The sequence below is a fragment of the Bombina bombina genome, chromosome 7 (genome assembly GCF_027579735.1).
Source record: "Bombina bombina isolate aBomBom1 chromosome 7, aBomBom1.pri, whole genome shotgun sequence".
NCBI classification, from domain to species: Eukaryota; Metazoa; Chordata; class Amphibia; order Anura; family Bombinatoridae; genus Bombina; species Bombina bombina.
Genome location: NC_069505.1, coordinates 230,771,469 through 230,794,202, shown reverse-complemented (window position 1 = coordinate 230,794,202; position 22,734 = coordinate 230,771,469). Strand labels below are relative to the sequence as shown.

The 22,734-nt window shown below is 34.0% G+C and overlaps 1 protein-coding gene across 3 annotated transcripts in view; it reads left to right on the top strand.

Annotated features, from left to right (window-relative positions):
* Positions 1-20,380, top strand: part of USH1C (USH1 protein network component harmonin) — a 393,388-nt gene extending 373,008 nt beyond the window's left edge. For all 3 annotated transcript variants that reach the window (XM_053720656.1, XM_053720654.1, XM_053720653.1), the window contains one exon: positions 17,600-20,380. In XM_053720656.1, the coding sequence (XP_053576631.1) occupies positions 17,600-17,612 (13 nt within the window). In that variant the 3' untranslated portion in view covers positions 17,613-20,380. The remainder of the gene's footprint in view (positions 1-17,599) is intronic.
* The last annotated feature ends 2,354 nt before the right edge of the window (positions 20,381-22,734 follow it).

Sequence of the window (22,734 nt, the reverse complement as noted above, 5' to 3'; positions counted from 1 at the left end):
AGCAGTAGTTGAATGTAAATCATTTTAGTGAGAAACCCAGAGTTTGTGAAAAAGTAAAAAAAAAAAAATATATAGTTTTCATAGGTAAATAAAAACAAGAAGAGACTATGGGGCCGATTTAACATTCTGTGAAACTTAAGTTAAGAAGCAGCGGTCTTAAGACTGCTGCACTGCTCCTTAACTTGGCCGCCACCTCTGAGGCAGCAGACAGTAATCACCCCGATCAGATACAATCGGCATGATTGTCACCCCCTGCTAGCGGCTGATTGGCTGCAAATGTGCAGGGGTCAGCATTGCACAAGCATTTCAGTAGAAATGCTTGCAATGTTAAATGCTGACAGCGTCCCCTGTCGGCATTTAGCGATGTCGGGTGGACATAATACGCTACAGCAGATCATGTCCGTCCAACATTTATTAAATCAGCCCCTATTTCTGTTTAAACTAAGAGATAACAAAATGCTAAAAATTGTCCGGTACTTTGTGCAAATTTTCCTCTGAAATTCCCAAGAGTGAAGGGGTTAAAGGGACATTACGGTCAAAATTTAAATGCACATTTAATTCCATCTTTAAATAGAAACATATCTGTAATATACAATACATGTGTGGGAAAAATGTTTCTTTTAAAAGTTATCACATTTTGCTCTGCATGTGAATGTGAAGCATTCCTAGATATTCTCAGTGCACCTGCATTTCAGATATTTCATCTGCTCAGAGCACCAGTGGGGCTTGTATGGTACAATCACCTTAGGCTCTCTGAGCAAGTGCTGTGTTTTAAATGCTGGTGCACGGTGCATACCTAAATACACATTTGAAACAGCTATAGCTTTTACTAGAAGAATTTTTGTTAATACACTTATATTACAATGTATTATACTATACTTCCCCACAAGACATACACAGTTTGAAGGCAATTCCCTTTCCAACGGTGGGTCTTGCAGGTTTGTAGGAGCTAAGGGAGATGAGATCAAGGGGGGTTTATATTACCCCCCTCTCCAGCTCCCTTCTCCTCTTACAGTGCTGCTGACATTTCCTGTTAATGACGTCACCGCCCTCACACGCTGCAACATCAAGCACATATCGGATTGCTGTGAGTGAGGCCTATCACAACGCCTCTTTGTAGATGCAAATCACCTTGTCAGATGTCCAGGATCACCTCTGGAAGTTGCACTGGATTTGGTGTTGGCACATAACCATCATCCACATTACCTGCATTATGTAGACAATGACCATGTATCACCTTCTGCTGATAAAGGGTTAAAAGCCAAAAGGCTGAATCTGAGATTATTTTAATAAACGTTCAATAACAGACATGCACTTACGTATAATTTCCAACTTGTTAACATAATTCCTGGTATCAAGCATGTATGAACCCTCAAACAATATTTGAAAAAGCATTTTCACAATCCTTTACAATTATATATTTTAAAATGCATGGCAGAATATACTAGAAAATGCAATATTTCATCCCAAATAGAACCATAGTTTAAAGGGATTAATTTAAACTCAACTGGAGCTTTTTTGTAAATATCTTATAGTTGTATAGGTTGAACTCAATGGACTTCGGTCTTTTTTCAACCTCATTTACTATGTTACTATGTTAATCCAGTTATGAACTTCACTAGCTCATAGTAAGAAGAAAGAACTTCACTAAAGGTTATGTAATTATGTAGACTTGCAGTAGTTCCTCGACCTAATATATGAACAAGCATATATCAACCCATCTGTAAATGTCCTTGTTTATCACTCAGCCTCTCCTCTACTGCTGCGTGCGTCATACCGAACAGCAACCTGTTTGGAAATAGTGACTCTGCATACAGGCAAGGGTTCCTAATGCAGTTGCAGTAAACCCCTGCGGTTATCCGCTTTGGACAACAAAGTGAGTCTTGGTTTGTCAACTGTCTGTAGGATGCATGTTTCTCTGTAGATGTTGCATGGTTGTTTGACAACACAAAATAGTTCTTTGGATTGTTGGGTCAGTTGTTGCAGAAAGTATTTACAGCTTCATCAATTATCAGAAAAATCAGCTTATTTGTCAAGTGTTCAAAATCAGCGGGGATGAATCACTGTTATTACACATGGTGATGTTACACAATATATATTTGACCTTTAAGATCTTCAAGATCACTGCTTTTGGATGTATCATATTGCAAGAATATCCATTTTCTAATACACAATGGAAAATTAAATGTTACACCCTATGGTTATTATAGTACCTTGTGTTCCAATAATGACCTTTCAGCCCAGTATATGTCAAGCAGACCCATTTTACTTATACAGTACTATATACAGGTCTTTTAATGACCGTCTCTAGTCCAGTTTTACTTAGTTTTGCCATCAGGCATGACTGGAAGTGGCAGTAACCTGGTTCCACAGAACAACATGGAAATAATAATGTGCTAAATGGAGAGGAAAAGATAGGTTATTGTCCGAGATACAATAAAACATCTCTAAGATAACTGATAGTGCAAAATAAATGTTTGTAATAAAAACTAAAATGAATAAAGACGAAGGGCGAAACCTCCCAAGTGCGGCAAATAGAGAGGTCATTCCCATATTTAATAATAGACCTTGCACCCTTTATATGAATCACAAACTGGCTTTAATGCTGCATACCAAGAGCACCTTGCTTACATTTAGTTACTTTTTAAAAGTAGACAAATTTAAATAAAAAATGTAAAATTACCTATATTTTCATATACAGTTGTCTGTTTCATATTACACTGACATCTTACACCCCCCACACAACACCTTGTTCTTCCTCGGCACCGTGAGATATTTTATGTAGAAATGGCTGAAAACGCTTATTGACAATTACTTTTGAAACAGGGTAAACTACCGCAAGTGAACATATAATCATTTTTTCTTTACGAATACCACAAGGGACACATCTGAATCTTAGAATTGAAGAACCAATAATTTGGAGGGTTAGATTTCAGGAAAAGGGAGCAAGATAAAAAAATTAACGTTTATTGCAAAGTTTTTATTATGCCTCATTAAACATTTTTCATAGCAGTCTTAAAGGGACATAAAAACCAAAACTTTTCTTCCATGATTCAGACACAGCATACATTTTTTAACATCTTTCCAATTTACCTCTATTATCAAATTGTCTTCATTCTCTTAATATCCTTTGTTGATAAGCATACATAGGTAGGCTCAGGGTCAGCTTTGCACTGCTGGAAGCTAGTTGCTGATTGGTGGTTGCACATATTTGCTTCTTGTCATTGGTTCACCCTTTGTAAATTATATGTAATTTATAGCTATTTCCAGTCAAATACATAGCCATACACCATATTATTATTATTATTTATTTATAAAGCGCCAATAAATTCTGCAGCGCTGCCCATGGGTACGATAGATAAAAGTACAGTGATGATACAATATTTTTAAGAGACAGGACAAAATGTATCAAACATTTACAGGAGGAGTTGAGGGTCCTATTCCCGTGGGAACTTACATATCCCTTTAAACCCTTATAAAAATGTTTTATCATTTATCATCATCTTTAAATGTATTTATGTTGTGTTTGGTTAACATTTTTTTTAACCCTTACACTTTACAATAGGTTTTCAGTAGCGCTAAGTCAGAGAGCGCAAATTTTAACCTAGATTACGAGTTTTGAGCGCTATAGGGAAAGTAAAGAATGCAATACAAGTGGCGTTAATTCCCCATAGTGCTGCCATTACAAGTTTTGAAAAACACGGCTTGTGCGGGTGATATGGAGATTTTAAGCTCCATACCGCACCCAAAACAAGTGGTGTTTTGACATGCTTGGGCACGCTTTCCCCATAGACATCAATGGGGAGAGCCAGCAAAAAAAAGTCTAACACCTGCAATCGCGGAAACAAAAGCTCTGTAATTCAGCCCCATTGATGTCTATGGGGAAAAAGACAATACAGTTTAAACCTAACATAAACCCTGAGTCTAAACACCCCTAATCTGCTGCCCCTGACATCGCCAACGCCTGCCTACAGTTATTAACCCCTAATCTGCCACTCCCGATATCGCCGCCACTATACTAAAGTTATTAACCTGTATTCCGCCACACCCCAACATTGCCGCAACTATATTAAAGTTATTAACCCCTATTCCGGCGCTCCCCAACATTGCCGCAACTAAATAAATATATTTTCCCCTAAACCTCTGGCCTCCCACATCACTACCACTAAATAAACCTATTAACCCCTTAACCGCCAGCCCCCACATCGCAACAACCTAAATTAAACTATTAACCCCTAAGCCTAATATAACCCTAACCCTAAACCTAACCCTAACACCCCCTAATTTTAACATAATTAAATTAGATCTAAATTAAGTTTACAATTATTAACTAAATAATACCTATTTAAAACTAAATACTTACCTGTAAAATAAAACATAAGCTAGCTACAATATAACTAATAGTTATATTGTAGCTAGCTTAGGTTTTATTTTTATTTCACAGGTAAGTTTGAATTTATTTTAACTAGGTAGACTAGTTAGTAAATAGTTATTAACTATTTACTAACTACCTAGATAAAATAAATACAAACTTACCTGTGAAATAAAACCAAACCTGCCTTACACTAAAACCTAACATTACAAAAAAAAAAACACGAATATATCAAAAACATAAAAATTATTCATATTCTAATACCATTTTAAAATAAAGAATCCACCCCAAAATAAAAACCCTAATCTAGAATAAACTACCAATGGACCTTAAAAGGGGCCTTTTGTAGGGCATTGCCCTAAAGATAGCATCTCTTTTAGTGAAAAAAAATTACAAAGACCCAAAACATTACAAACCCCCCCCCAAACCCACAAAATAAAAAAACTATCTAAAAAACCTAAGATACCCATTGCTCTGAATAGGGCATTTGTATGGGTATTGCCCTTAATTCAAATTAGCCAATAGAATGAGAGCTTTTTAAATCCTATTGGCTCATTTGAATTACCAATAGGATTTTAGCAGCCCTAATTCCTATTGGCTGATTAAATTTTTTTAGCCAAAAGGAATGCAAGGGACGCCATCTTGAATCGTGTCCCTTGCATTGAAGATTCAGTATACGGCGTTGATCATATGAAGAGGATGCTCCGCGCCGGATGTCTTCAGGATGGACCCGCTCCGCACCACCAGGATCAAGATAGAAGATGCCGCCTGGATGAAGATTGAAGAGGCTGCCTAGATGAAGACTTCTCGCCGCTTGGATCAGGATGTCGCTGCTGGGATGAAGATTGAAGAGGCCGTATGGATGAAGACTTCTAGCCTCCTGGATTAGGACTTTAACTCCGGGATGAAGATTGTTCAAGTGGGACTTCAAAAACTGTAAGTGGATCGTCAGGGTTTTAGTGTTAGGCTTTTTTAAGGGTTTATTGTTTTTTGTTTTTTTTTAGTTTAGAGTCTGGGCAGTAAAAGAGCTAAATGCCCTTTTAAAGGGCAATGCCCATACAAATGCCTTTTTCAGGGCAATGGGTAACAGGTTTTTTTTCAATTAGGTTTTTTATTTTGGGGGTTGGTTGGCTGGTGGGATTTACTGTTGGGGGGGTCTTTGTGGTTTTTTTACAGGTAAAAGAGCTGCTATCTTTGGGGCAATGCCCCACAAAAGGCCCTTTTAAGGGCCATTGGTAGTTTATTGTAGGCTCTGGGGTTTTTTTATTTTAAGTGGGCTTTTTTATTTTTGTAGGGCTATTAAATTAGGTGTAATTCTATTTTATTATGGATAATTTCGTTTGTTATTTTTTGTAATTTAGTTTTTGTTATTTTTTGTAACTTAGTATTTTTTGTAATTAGATAGTTTGTAATGTGTAGTTTAGTTTAATTTAATTGGTAGTTAGTTTAATTTGTTAGTTTAAACTTAGTTTTTTTAATTTGACAGGTAAGTTTTAACTAAATTTAAGCTAGGAAAATTGTAATTTTAATATAAAGTTAGGGGGGCGTTAGGTTTAGGGGTTACTAGTTTAAATTAGTTTATTGCTATGTGGGGGGCTTTCAGTTTAGGGGTTAATAGTTTAATTAATATATTTTGTTGTGGGGGGATTTTGGTTTAGGGGTTAATAGGTTTAGTATAGTGGCGGCGGTGTAGGGCTTAGCAACTTTAGTATAGTGGGGGGATGTGGGCGGACGGCAGATTAGGTGTTAATAATATTTAAATAGTGTTTGCGATGCCAGAGGGAGGCAGTTTAGGAGTTAATAAGTTTATTTTCGTGGTGACGATGTCAGGGAGCGGTAGAATAGGGGTTAATAAAAAAAATAGTGTCTGCGGTGTCGGGAGCAGCAGATTAGGGTTAAAAATGTTAAAATAGTGTTTGCAATGCGGGAGGGCCTCGGTTTAAGGGTTAATAGGTAGTTTATGGGTGTTAGTGTACTTTTTAACACTTTAGTTATGAGTTTTATGTTACAACTTTGTAGCATAAAACATATAACTACTGATTTTAGATGGCGGTACAGATCTTGTCAATTTAGTCTGTAACGCTTGCTTTTTAACCTCACCGCAAAACTCGTAATACCGGCGCTATAGGAATCCCATGAAAAAACTTAATTTTTAGGAGTGCGGTACTGACGTTGCGGTACAGGCTAAAAAGCTTGGGGTACACCAAGACTTGTAATGGCTGCGGTGCTGTTGTAACACTGAAAATACCAAATGTTCAGCGTTAAAAGACGAATGCACAAACTTGTAATCTAGGTGCTAGTTTGCATTTGAACGCACCAATAAGAATGCAGAGCAGTTCTATAAGTTTGTGGCCCCTAAGCTTGTTGAAAAGTTACAGAAATCTCATTTTTGTCCATCTTGTCCATTAGAGGAATGAACATCTCTTGATCTTATCTGTTTCTCTCCCACTAAATTCAAGTAAATGTTTCAGCTTTATAACTCTTGTAGCTTTTTACTTCTAGACTTTGCCTCCAGTTATACAAGTTACAACATTTCATGATTACTTTAGATCTTTTCTTTTGGACTATTAGTCAGTTTCCAATATTTAGCACAACGTTTGGATGGAACAAGATGTACTGTAATAGCTAGAAATAAAAAAGATGTATTGATTAAGTTGAAACAAGAAAGTTAGGTTTCACTGTTTGAATTGGTTTTCTTACTTTGTAAATGGAAATTAGTTTGGACATTCATCTAATATAAAAATGTTTTTAAAATATATTTTCTGGAATCTCAAAACAAATGTATCTGTCAATGTGGAAAGAACAAAAAAAGACACTCAAAGAATTACTAAAAAATGGTCTAATCTCTGGGCTACTATTCATTATAAACAGTTTTTGGAATTCTGTTGTATGTATGACAATCAGGTGAATAACTCCTATATGCATACACTTGGAATATATAAGTTTATGTACATTAAGCACTTTGCCCTCTTTAATTGCTTTATTAATTCACTTGTCACTGTTAATAACTTTCTTACTTAATATGTCAGCCTTTTTCATCTACCCTAACGTTTTATTTTTCTTTATAGTCTCCCTTTCTTTTTCTATTTCCCATGTACTCAGAGGCCTATAATATTTGTTCTCCCTTTCGCTTCTACATTATTCACTGATCATAAGCATGTGGTTTCATCTCTATAGTACATTTTCATTCAATACTCAGAGTTATGATTATGAATTACATCTGGAAGAGTTTACCCAAGGAATAAGTACTTAAATCTGTATTACTAATAGTTCACTTGTAATTTCTTTTGTAGCTATTATCCTTTTACCACAAGGAAAAAAATGCAATACTGGGTGCAAATTATACATCTTTTTATCACATTCTGTTTTATGAACACTTACTGTGTCAGCAATTCATAATACAGATAGTCCCCGCGGTGTGATATTGTTTTGTTTCTAGCAACTCAAATCTTTATACTTTTTCTAGTGAGTCAGATTTCAAGTGATACATTTATTATCTGTGATTTTGTTCCAGACAATAAAACAGCATTCCAAAGAACTAAGTAGTGTGCATGAAATATTACCTTGTGTTTTCCTATGAATAACGTTTTTTTGGTATTTTGCTTTTTAAATAAACAGTTGCAGATGCACTAGTATATTCCTCTAATATTATTTTATATACTGAGATAGACAAAACAATTTACCATGTAGTATTATAAAATTAGATTTTGGAAAATTATATTTCGATTTCATTTTTTTTTTTTTTAATCAAATTAAATATGCAAAGTTGCAGAGATGAGGGCAGCATTGTGTAAGGACTGGGAGCCAAATATAATCAATGCAGCGGCACACTCTGGCTTACAAGTATTATATTACACAACTCTGATATATACTCTGTAGTTAATGTACCTTTAATCATAATCTGACAGTACTGATAGTCTCCTCTTTAAATTGCATTGGTATAAGTTACAAAATGTATGCTTATAAACATAGATAGATAGATAGATAGATAGATAGATAGATAGACAGACAGACAGACAGAGAGAGAGAGAGATTAGATACAAAAGAGTGCTTAGTTTCTTGCTTTATGTTTGGATCCAACATATTGTTTTTAAAAAAACTTTGCTGTTTTTGTTTCTCTATTAACTTTAAATCTGTATATTCACAAATTAGCTTCTAAAGGATCTGTGCACAGGACACTAACAAAGGAGTAATTGAAATGTGTATATATATTAGAGTTGTGCACGGGAAAAAGATATGTGTCACCCAAAAAAGAAATGTGATTACATTTAATATTTTTGTTTTAGTTCATTTTGGTTACATGGTCGTGTTCGTTTCTGACAAATTTCATTTAAATTGTTCATTTTCAGTTAAAGTGCAGCTTCTGTAATCAGCTTTGTTAGCTGTAATTTTGTCATTCTATGTAATTCTTAAACTTTTTATTTCTTTTATTTATATATATTTATATATCTACTTTTTGTTCCCTGATTTCTTTGTTTATTTAAAGGTACAGTAACCACTAGTAGTACTAAACGTACATAATGTTATTATACTGAAAGTGTCTATATTTAAAGGTACAGTAACCACTAGTAGTACTAAACGTACGTAATGTTACTATACTGATAGTGTCTATATTTAAAGGTACAGTAACCACTAGTAGTACTATACATACATAATGTTACTATACTGAAAGTGTCTATATTTAAAGGTACAGTAACCACTAGTAGTACTATACATACGTAATGTTACTATACTGAAAGTGTTTATATGTAAAGGGACAGAAAACACTAGTAGTTCTAAATGTACATAATGTTATAATACTGAAAGTGTTTATATGTAAAGGGACAGTAACCACTAGTAGTACTATACGTACATAATGTTACTATGCTGAAAGTGTCTATATGTAAAGGGACAGTAACCACTAGTAGTACTATACGTACATAATGTTACTATACTGAAAGTGTCTATATTTAAAGGTACAGTAACCACTAGTAGTACTATACATACGTAATGTTACTATACTGAAAGTGTTTATATGTAAAGGGACAGAAAACACTAGTAGTTCTAAATGTACATAATGTTATAATACTGAAAGTGTTTATATGTAAAGGGACAGTAACCACTAGTAGTACTATACGTACATAATGTTACTATGCTGAAAGTGTCTATATGTAAAGGGACAGTAACCACTAGTAGTACTATACGTACATAATGTTACTATACTGAAAGTGTCTATATGTAAAGGGATAGTAACCACTAGTAGTACTATACGTACATAATGTTACTATACTGAAAGTGTCTATATTTAAAGGTACAGTAACAACTAGTATTACTATACGTACATAATGTTACTATACTGAAAGTGTCTATATGTAAAGGGACAGTAACCACTAGTAGTACTAAACATACATAATGTTACTATACTGAAAGTGTCTATATGTAAAGGGACAGTAACCACTAGTAGTACTATACATACATAATGTTACTATACTGAAAGTGTCTATATGTAAAGGGACAGTAACCACTAGTAGTACTATACGTACACAATGTTACTATACTGAAAGTGTCTATATGTAAAGGGACAGTAACCACTAGTAGTACTATACAAACACAATGTTACTATACTGAAAGCGTCTATATGTAAAGTGACAGTAACCACTAGTAGTACTATACGTACTCAATGTTACTATACTGAAAGTGTCTATATGTAAAGGGACAGTAACCACTAGTAGTACTATACGTACATAATGTTACTATACTGAAAGTGTCTATATGTAAAGGGACAGTAACCACTAGTAGTACTATACAAACATAATGTTACTATACTGAAAGTGTCTATATGTAAAGGGACAGTAACCACTAGAAGTACTATACGAACACAATGTTACTATACTGAAAGTGTTTATATTTAAAGGGACAGTAACCACTAGTAGTACTATACGTACATATTGTTACTATACTGAAAGTGTCTATATTTAAATGGACAGTAACCACTAGTAGTACTATACGTACATAATGTTACTATACTGAAAGTGTCTATATGTAAAGAGACAGTAACCACTAGTAGTACTATATGTACATAATGTTACTATACTGAAAGTGTCTATATTTAAAGGGACAGTAACCACTAGTAGTACTATACGTACATAATGTTACTATACTGAAAGTGTCTATATTTAAAGGTACAGTAACCACTAGTAGTACTATACATACATAATGTTACTTTACTGAAAGTGACTATATGTAAAGGGACAGTAACCACTAGTAGTACTATACGTACATAATGTTACTATACTAAAAGTGTTTATATTTAAAGGGACAGTAACCACTAGTAGTACTATACGTACATAATGTTACTATACTGAAAGTGTCTATATTTAAAGGTACAGTAACTACTAGTAGTACTATACGTACATAATGTTACTATACTGAAAATGTCTATATGTAAAGGGACAGGAACCACTAGTAGTACCATACGTACATAATGTTACTATACTAAAAGTGTTTATATTTAAAGGGACAGTAACCACTAATAGTACTATACGTACATAATATTACTATACTGAAAGTGTCTATATTTAAAGGTACAGTAACTACTAGTAGTACTATACGTACATAATGTTACTATACTGAAAGTGTTTATATTTAAAGGGACAGTTACCACTAGTAGTACTATACGTACATAATGTTACTATACTGAAAGTGTCTATATTTAAAGGTACAGTAACCACTAGTAGTACTATACGTACATAATGTTACTATACTGAAAGTGACTATATGTAAAGGGACAGTAACCACTAGTAGTACTATACGTACATAATGTTACTATACTGAAAGTGTCTATATGTAAAGGTACAGCAACCACTAGTAGTACTATATGTACATAATGTTACTAAACTGAAAGTGACTATATGTAGAGGGACAGTAACCACTAGTAGTACTATACGTACATAATGTTACTATACTGAAAGTGACTATATGTAAAGGTACAGTAACCACTAGTAGTACTAAACGTACGTAATGTTACTATACTGAAAGTGACTATATGTAAAGGGACAGTAACCACTAGTAGTACTATACAAACACAATGTTACTATACTGAAAGCGTCTATATGTAAAGTGACAGTAACCACTAGTAGTACTATACGTACACAATGTTACTATACTGAAAGTGTCTATATGTAAAGGGACAGTAACCACTAGTAGTACTATACGTACATAATGTTACTATACTGAAAGTGTCTATATGTAAAGGGACAGTAACCACTAGTAGTACTATACAAACATAATGTTACTATACTGAAAGTGTCTATATGTAAAGGGACAGTAACCACTAGAAGTACTATACGAACACAATGTTACTATACTGAAAGTGTTTATATTTAAAGGGACAGTAACCACTAGTAGTACTATACGTACATATTGTTACTATACTGAAAGTGTCTATATTTAAATGGACAGTAACCACTAGTAGTACTATACGTACATAATGTTACTATACTGAAAGTGTCTATATGTAAAGAGACAGTAACCACTAGTAGTACTATATGTACATAATGTTACTATACTGAAAGTGTCTATATTTAAAGGGACAGTAACCACTAGTAGTACTATACGTACATAATGTTACTATACTGAAAGTGTCTATATTTAAAGGTACAGTAACCACTAGTAGTACTATACATACATAATGTTACTTTACTGAAAGTGACTATATGTAAAGGGACAGTAACCACTAGTAGTACTATACGTACATAATGTTACTATACTAAAAGTGTTTATATTTAAAGGGACAGTAACCACTAGTAGTACTATACGTACATAATGTTACTATACTGAAAGTGTCTATATTTAAAGGTACAGTAACTACTGGTAGTACTATACGTACATAATGTTACTATACTGAAAATGTCTATATGTAAAGGGACAGTAACCACTAGTAGTACCATACGTACATAATATTACTATACTAAAAGTGTTTATATTTAAAGGGACAGTAACCACTAATAGTACTATACGTACATAATATTACTATACTGAAAGTGTCTATATTTAAAGGTACAGTAACTACTAGTAGTACTATACGTACATAATGTTACTATACTGAAAGTGTTTATATTTAAAGGGACAGTTACCACTAGTAGTACTATACGTACATAATGTTACTATACTGAAAGTGTCTATATTTAAAGGTACAGTAACCACTAGTAGTACTATACGTACATAATGTTACTATACTGAAAGTGACTATATGTAAAGGGACAGTAACCACTAGTAGTACTATACGTACATAATGTTACTATACTGAAAGTGTCTATATGTAAAGGTACAGCAACCACTAGTAGTACTATACGTACATAATGTTACTAAACTGAAAGTGACTATATGTAAAGGGACAGTAACCACTAGTAGTACTATACGTACATAATGTTACTATACTGAAAGTGACTATATGTAAAGGTACAGTAACCACTAGTAGTACTAAACGTACGTAATGTTACTATACTGAAAGTGACTATATGTAAAGGGAAAGTAACCACTAGTAGTACTAAACGTACGTAATGTTACTATACTGAAAGTGACTATATGTAAAGGGACAGTAACCACTAGTAGTACTAAACGTACATAATGTTACTGTACTGAAAGTGACTATATGTAAAGGGAATGAAACACAATTGTTTTAATTCATGGCTCAGATAGAGCATGCACTATTAAACAACTTTCCAATTTAGTTATTTTATCAAATTTGCTTATTTTTCTTGACATCCTTTGTTGAAAATCATACCAACAGGTAGGCTGAGGCTCAGAAGCAGGAAGGGAGATAGCGGATGATTGGTGCCTGCATATTTATGCCTCTTCTCATTGGCTTAACAATGTGTTCAGCTATCTCCCTCCAAGCATTGTTGCACCTTCAACAAAGGATACCAAGATGATGAAGCAAAATTGATAATAGAAAGAAAATGAAAAGATACTTAAATATGTATTTTTTTTTGCTCTATCTGAACCATGAAAAAAAATATTTGGGTTACTAAGCGCAAAGCCAGCAGCCATTTAGCTATGCAACAAAAGGGTTAATAAATTTTTAAAATTAAAATTACTAACTTATTAAAAAGAAACAACGTGTATTTAAGTCAGACAGATAAGAAGTGGTTACTATACACTATATAGGTAAACTTATTAAAATAATATAACTAGGGGACACATTTACACTATAAACTGCTATTGCTGTGCTGCTAACACACTGCTAGATTACGAGTTTTGCATTAGCCTTAAAAAGCAGCGTTGAGAGGTCCCAAAGCTCCTTTTTAACGCCCGCTGGTATTACGAGTCTGGCAGGTACAGGTGTACCGCTCACTTTTTTTCCGCGACTCCAACATACCACAAATCCACTTACGTAAATTGCGTATCCCATATTTTCAAAGGGATTTTCCTAACGTTGGTATTACGAGTCTTGGAAAAAGTGAGCTGTACCCTCTCCTGTCAAGACTCGTACCGCATTTAAAAGTCAGTAGTCAGGAGTTTTATGGGCTAACGCCGTAACATAAAACTCTTAACTAAAGTGCTAAAAAGTACACTAACACCCATAAACTACCTATTAACCCCTAAACCGAGCCCCCCCCCCCCCACATCGCAAACACTTAAATAAAAATTTTAACCCCTTATCTGCTGACTGGACATTGCCGCCACTTTAATAAATATATTAACCCCTAAACCGCCGCACTCCCACCTTGCAAACATTAGTTAAATTTTATTAACCCCGCAGACACCTACCTACATTTATTAACCCCTAATCTGCCGCCCCAATGTCGCAACAACTATATTAAATGTATTAACCCCTAAACCTAAGTCTAACCCTAACACCCCCTAACTTAAATATAATTTAAATAAATATAAATAAAATTACTACAATTAAATAAATTATTCCTATTTAAATCTACTTTACTTACCTATAAAATAAACCCTAAGATAGCTACAATATAACTAATAATTACATTGTATCTATTTTAGGGATTATTTTTATTTTACAGGCAACTTTGTATTTATTTTAACTAGGTACAATAGTTATTAAATAGTTATTAACTATTTAATAGCTACCTAGTTAAAATAAAGACAAATTTACCTGTAAGATGAAAATAAACCTAAGTTACAATTACACCTAACAATACACTATAATTAAATTAATTCCCTAAACTAACTACAATTAAATACAATTAAATACAATTATCTAAATTACGAAGAAAAACAAACACTGAATTACAGAAAATTATAAAATAATTAAAAAAAAATTAAGCTAATTACACCTAATCTAATCCCCCTAATAAAATAAAAAAGCCCCCCAAAATAAAAATCCCTACCCTATACTAAATTATAAATAGCCCTTAAAAGGCCTTTTTGTGAGGCATTGCCCCAAAGTAATTAGCTCTTTTACCTGTAAAAAAAAAAAAAACAATACCCCCCAACATTAAAACCCACCACCCACACACCCAACCCTACTCTAAAACCCACCCAATCCCCCATTAAAAAAACCTAACACTAACCCCTTGAAGATCACCCTACCTTGAGACGTCTTCACCCAACCGGGCAGAAGTGGTCCTCCAGACAGACCGAAGTCTTCATCCTATCCAGGCAGAAGAGGTCCTCCAGATGGGCAGAAGTCTTCATCCAGACGGCATCTTCTATCTTCATCCATCCGGAGCGGGTCCATCTTCAAGACATCCGACGTGGAGCATGCACTTCTTTCCGACGACTAACACTGACGGTACCTTTAAGTGAAGTCATCCAAGATGGTGTCCCTTCAATTCCGATTGGCTAATAGAATTCTATCAGCCAATCGAAATTAAGGTAGAAAAAAATCCTATTGGCTGATCCAATCAGCCAATAGGATTGAGCTCGCATTCTATTGGCTCTTCCAATCAGCCAATAGAATGCAAGCTCAATCCTATTGGCTGATTGGATCAGCCAATAGGGTTGAACTTCAATCCTATTGGCTGATTGGATCAGCCAATAGGATTTTTTATACCTTAATTCCGATTGGCTGATAGAATTCTATCAGCCAATCGGAATTGAAGGGATGCCATCTTGGATGACATCACTTAAAGGTACCGTCATTTAGTGTTAGGCGTCGGAAAGAAGAGGATGCTCCGCGTCGGATGTATTGAAGATGGACCCACTCCAGATGGATGAAGATAGAAGATGCCGCCTGGATGAAGACTTCTGCCCATCTGGAGGACCTCTTCTGCCCGGATAGGATGAAGACTTCAGACCGGCTGGAGGACCACTTCTGCCCGGTTGGGTGAAGACGTCTCATGGTAGGGTGATCTTCAAGGGGTTAGTGTTAGGTTTTATTAAGGGGGGATTGGGTGGGTTTTAGAGTAGGGTTGGGTGTGTGGGTGGTGGGTTTTAATGTCGGGGGGGTATAGTATTTATTTTTTTCCAGGTAAAAGAGCAGATTACTTTGGGGCAATGCCCCGCAAAAGGCCCTTTTAAGGGCTATTTGTAATTTAGTATAGGGTAGGGATTTTTATTATTATTTTTTTATTTTGTTATTTTGTTAAGGGATTAGAGTAGGTGTAATTAGTTTAAAAAAATTGTAATTATTTTATTATTTTCTGTAATTTAATGTTTGTTTTTTTCATACTTTAGTTTAATTTAATTGTAATTAATTGTAGTTAATTTATTTAATTATAGTGTAGTGTTAGGTTTTATGTTACAGGTATATTTGTATTTATTTTAACTAGGAAGTTAACTATTGTACCTAGTTAAAATAAATACAAAGTTTCCTGTAAAATAAAAATAAACCCTAAGTTAGATACAATGTAACTATTAGTTATATTGTAGCTAGCTTAGAGTTTATTTTATAGGTAAGTATTTAGTTTTAAATAGGAATAATTTAGTTAATTGTAGTAATTTTATTTAGATTTATTTAAATTATATTTAAGTTAGGGCGGTGTTAAGGTTAGGGTTAGACTTAGGTTTAGGGGTTAATAACTTTAATATAGTGGCGGCGACTTTGGGGGCGGCAGATTAGGGTTTAATAATTGTAGTTAGGTTGTGTTGACATTGGGGGCGGCAGATTAGGGGTTAATAAATATAATGTAGGTGTCGGCGATGTTGGGGGCAGCAGTTTAGGGGTTCATAAGTATAATGTAGGTGGCGGCGGTGTCCGGAGCGGCAGATTAGGGGTTAATAATATAATGCAGGTGTCGGCGATGTCGGGGACGGCAGATTAGGGGTTAATAAGTGTAAGATTAGGGGTGTTTAGACTCAGGGTTCATGTTAGGGTGTTAGGTGTAGACATAAAAAGTATTTTCCCATAGGAATCAATGGGGCTGCATTAGGAGCTTTACGCTGATTTTTTGCAGGTGTTAGGTTTTTTTCAGCTGGATCTCCACCATTGATTCCTATGGGGAAATCGTGCACGAGCATGTTAAGCCAGCTCATCGCTACCGTAAGCCGCGCTGGTATTGAGGTGAGATGTGGAGCTAAATTTTGCTCTACGTTCACTTTTTTGCGGCTAACGCCGGGTTTGTAAAAACCTGTAATACCAGCGCTGTCTGCAGGTGAGCGGTGAGCAGAAACTGCTTGTTAACACCGCAAGCCTTACCGACAAAAACTCGTAATCTAGCCGACAGTGAAGAATAACAATGATCTGAGCCGCTGAACACTCTGCAATAAGTTTAAAATCTCTCTTTCACTTCCCTCCCTCCCCCTGAGAGTGCTGGTTGGCTAGAAAGTGTCACAGGCTTCCACTAATAGGCTGAGAAAAACTGTCAATCTATTCTGCTGCTCCCTCCTGGTTTGCTTTCATTGGATAATGTCTGCTTGCATCATAAAAACAGCATACACCAGACAAAAGAAAAAATGAAAATTTTAAAAGAAAATAAAGTGTTTTTCGGTTGTTTTTTTAATCTTTTTTCAAGCAGTTTCATTTTTGGTAAAGCAACAAAAATAAAGAAAGTGCCATTTTTGTTATTTTTTTAGATTTTTCTGAAAACAAATGCACATAGCTATCATCTATCTATCTATCTATCTATCTATCTATCTATCTATCATCTATCTATCTATGTAAATACAATTCTAGTAGTTCCATTTGCATGTGTCTCTAATCTCTTAATACAATCCATTATTTTAATAGAGAATAATTAATTATTACATTTGAAGAATGTTTTAAACTTAGAAAGAAGCAAAAAAAACAAGCTTTTCAAGTAAATCTGACTATTATAATAATACCATTTATTTATTTTTTAGGACTCTATTTTAATGGAAGAACCACTGTAAAATATAAATGAGAGATAAGTGGGAAGAAAGACAACTGGAATTACAGGAATGGATCTACGGAAGAACTACGCTGCTTGTTTGCACAGCACCTTTTTAACTATGATTAACAAATAGATATTGGGAAACTTATGTAATGCACAAAGTTCCTCATGATACTGTATATGTATTTTTGACGTGCCTGGATGAACCAAAATAGAATTTTATGTATTCAGAGTCTATTTAACTAAAAAAAAAAATACACAATTACAAATAATTTGATAAATGTTAGAAATGTGTAAATTGTATTAGCATTGTGATACATTTAAATTATCATGGAATACTTTGTATCTAAGCTTTTGATACTACAGCTTTTTTTAAAGAAAGTAATAAATGAAGACAACTTTTAAAATTAATTTATAAAAACACATATTTAAATTAACAGTAAAGTTTTTTTTTCTTTGTTGTATCTTAAGAAGTGTATTTTAACATATATTGCAGTATACAGCGACAGAGCTCCTTATTAGCAAGTGAGCAATTTATTCCTATGGATTAGCTGCACACAATATGTATCTCCTACTAGTCCCATTATCAAGTTAAACACCTTTATCTCAGCTATTCTTTCATGCAACATATTTAAAATGATTAATTGCTTCTCTTTTGTAAACAAGTGGTACCAACCTAAGTCCTTGCACCCACATCACAGGGATTCATAACTCTCAGCATTACAGATCTAAATCAGGAGAGGCTTAGACTGAGTCAAGGAGATCTGCATGTGGAGTTTTAACAGGCAGGCGAAGTGTCACAACTTTTCTGTGTGCAGTGCAATAGATTTAGGGAGTAGCTAAGAATCTTTTCTGTTATGATATATTTATGTTTATCTAAAACAGGGGTGTAGGTCAACCACTAGGCCAAACAATAACATTTACTTTTTCCCTCATTGTCAATGCAATATTAAATGTTTAGGCATTGTAATGTCAGAAAAGTGCAGTAATTCTATCATCTGAATGAAAGTGTTTTGTATTTTTGTAATTGTAGCTAACAAATGATTAGTAAAGATATCTGCAGAGCTGATGGGTAGTGGTCTCTGTGGCTGGACTTATATCCCTGTATAACTTCACCATAGACTGGACTAGACCTCTAGCTTTGAAAAATGTGATTGAGTCTAAAAGTTGCTAAATGATGTCCTGTCAAGCAAAAGAGCTCCTGAGCTCCGAGCTGTCCTGCATTTTACAAGATGGTCCCGGTCTTTCAGCTCAGAATCCTGCTATCATTTCAGCACTCCCTCCTGTTCCACAAGAACCCAACTCCAGCTCAGCCACCCCTCCCCATGTCAGCCCCAACCCTGACCTCAGCCCACTCTGACTCACCCTTATTCCCTTTTCATCTATAAGATTTACTAGTTAATCAGAATAACCCATCATTAATTGTTTATGGATTGGCTAACTGTTAAAATTGAGCAGTTGCACTTTTCTATAATATGTTGTCAGATTTTTTTATTAGAGTTTCGCTCATAGCAGGTGACATGAAATCTAAGCCTCAGCCTTTCATTCTTCTGAGGTTGATAAATATGGTTCTATTAAAAGGACATGATTGTCAGAATGAAACTTTCATGAATTAGATAGAGAATTGCAATTCTGAAAAAACTTTCCAACTTGCTACTGTTATTAATCTTACTTTGATCTCTTAGTATCCTTTGGAAAGAGCATATATTGATGTGCTAAGGAGTATCCACGTGTCTTGAGCACTAAACCAATGTTGGCAGCAGTGTTTGTAACGATGTATAACACTGTAAAACTACTGCAATATAGTGCTCAAGACATGCACATTCCTGGGCACATCTAGATACTGCTTAATAATGGATCCCAAAAGCACATCTCATTCTCAAGTAAATTTGATAAAAATAAATGTAACATTTTTTTATAAATTGCATCTTAATCATTAAAGTTTCATATTAACCTTCATATCTCTTTATGCCAGGTGCAAAATAGCTATTATTTTTGAGCTGCCAATTATCCATTTTAGCTTAGCTTTAAAGGGACAGTAAAACAAAATTAAACTTTCATGATGAAGATAGAACATACAATTTTAAACAACTTTCCAATTTACTTAATTTATCTTTGTTCTCTTGGTATTATTTATTAAAGAGTAAACCTAGGTGGTCTTCAGGAGCGTGCACATGTCTTTGTCAGTCTATGGAAAGTACTGCTGCCATAGACTGCTAAAGACTACCAAAACCTATGCGCCCACCTAGGTTTACTCTTTAACAAAGGATACCATAAAAACAATTACATTTGATAATAGAACTAAATTGGAAAGTTGTTTTAAATTGCATGTTCTATCTGAATCATGAAAATGTAATTTTGACTTTACTGTCCCTTTAAAAAATAGTTATATAAATAATTCTGTTTTAATATGTAAATAAGATAATATAGAAAACTAATGTATTTCACATTACTATTTATTTACATATGAATGTTGTATAATATCCCTTTAAGTTCAAGGGTCTTGATTTGATGCATTTCTCTCCCTTTAATTTTATAAAGCCATTGTCAGTTTATTTTACATAAATATTTTCCTAGCCTACAGCCCATGCTTACTCTAGCTTATTCATAACAAATGGTGTTGCTTTAGAAATAATGCCCTGTTCCTGTCTACTAGTATATTTTGATAATTATATTAAAATTAAACCAACTGCTGCAGCATTTAGTGCTTTCATATATATGTAAATACAACTGCATCAAGAATTTAATAAAACATATAAGTATTCGTAAACCCATCTAGTGAACTTTATTCTGTGTTGTCTTTAACTGTCTCTAAGCAATTCAAACCATTATCTCTATCAAGCAGCAATTTATTTGCCAGTTTGTAATCTCTGTAGTTCTAAAATGATGATTAGTGCGGAATATAGATAGATAGATAGATAGATAGATAGATAGATAGATAGAGAGATAGATAGATGAAAGATATAGAGAGATAGATAGATAGATAGATTATATATAGATAGACAGATAGATAGAGAGATAGATAGATAGATAGATGATAGATAGATAGATAGATAGATAAATAGAGAGACAGGACAAGTTTCACAGAAGTACACTCTAACTTAGTTAAAGGGACAGTCTAGGCCAAAATAAACTTTCATGATTCAGATAGGGCATGTAATATTAAACAATTTTCCAATTTACTTTTATCACCAATTTTGCTTTGTTCTATTTGTATTCTTAGTTGAAAGCTTAACCTAGGAGGTTCATATGCTTATTTCTTAGACCTTGAAGGCCACCTCTTTTCAGAATGCATTTTAACATTTTTTTCACCACTAGAGGGTGTTAGTTCATGTGTTTCATATAGATAACACTGTGCTTGTGCACGTGAAGCTATCTGGGAGCAGGCACTGATTGGCTAAACTGCAAGTCTGTCAAAAGAACTGAAAAAAAGGGGCAGTTTGCAGAGGCTTAGATACAAGGTAATCACAGAGGTAAAAAGTGTATTAATATAACTGTGTTATTTATGCAAAACTGGGGAATGGGCAATAAAGGGATTATCTATCTTTTAAAACAATAAAAATTCTGTTGTAGACTGTCCCTTTAACATCAACTGCCAGGGTGCAGGCAAAACATACGTACATAGCAAAATAATAGGCAAGCACTCTCTGGTCGTTAATAAAAAATGCTTTATATATATATATATATATATATATATATATATATATATATATATATATATATATATATATATATATATATATAATGTATATCTATACCTATATCTATATGAATATATACAGGTACTGTATATATAGGAATATCAATTTAAAACTACAAAGAACACTTTTCCCTATATAAAGAACATTGGTATGTGAAATATTTACAGTAAATAGACAGTAAAACGCATGATTAAATATTATTATTGAATTATTATTTAGACACATAAATATATATTATAGCATTCAAATACATGGTCATAAACCCATATACCTTTGAACCCTTATAAATATTTGTATTAATATAAATATATGACTATTTTTATCAGATATATTTATATAAGTGTAACTGTTTATTTTAATGTATTTATGTTGTGTTTGGTGCAACATTTATAATATCCCTAACCCTTTACGCGAGGTCTTCAATTGCACTAACCTGACGCACAGTAAATTTGATTGCTCTTGAACAAACACATTTACTTTCAATTTGTAATACAAGAGCAAAAATTAGCATGCCCACAATATTTCAATGTTGCGCATGATCTAACGTTAGCATGTGCCTTATAGTCTAGCCCATAGTCAGGTGTATGATTAAACAATTAAATCAAACAGGTGCTAATGATCAATTTGATATGTAGGTTGAAACACAAACATTAAAGGGACACTGAACCCAAACATTTTCTTTTGTGATTCGGATAGTGCATGCAATTTTAAGCAACTTTCTAATTTACTCCTATTATCAATTTTTCTTCGTTCTCTTGCTATCTTTATATGAAAAGAAGGCATCTAAGCTTTTTTTCTTGGTTCAGAACTCTGGACAGCAGTTTTTGATTGGTGGATGAATTTATCCACCAATCAGCTAGGACAACCTAGGTTGTTCACCAAAAATGGGCCAGCATCTAAACTTACATTCTTGCATTTTAAATAAAGATACCAAGAGAATAAAGAACATTTGATAATAGGAGTAAATTAGAAAGTTGCTTAAAATGTCATGCTCTATCTGAATCATGAAAGCAAAAATTTGAGTTCAGTGTCCCTTTAAATGAAAGACAAACTGCTCTGTAACTGGGTGAGGAAAAGCCAAACTCTTCTAACAAGGTGAGGTTGTTGAAGACAGTTTAATGTATGTATGTGCGGTATGGGTGTGTGTATATTTATTTTTATTTTTTTCAACTTCCCTGCAATAGCCCTGCAACATACTACACAGGAGATCATTTATGACAGAGATAAGATAAAGGACACTCATGGAGCGGAATCATTTTAGCACTATTGTGTACTAATATTGTTCAAGTTCAATCACTAGCAGGGGCGAAGCTGTAGGAGGTGTAGGTGATGCCACTGCAACGGGGACCCTGAGCTTGGGGGGCACAAAGGGTCTCAGAGAGATTAGCTGCCAACTATTATTAAAAACATAATTGGAGACAAT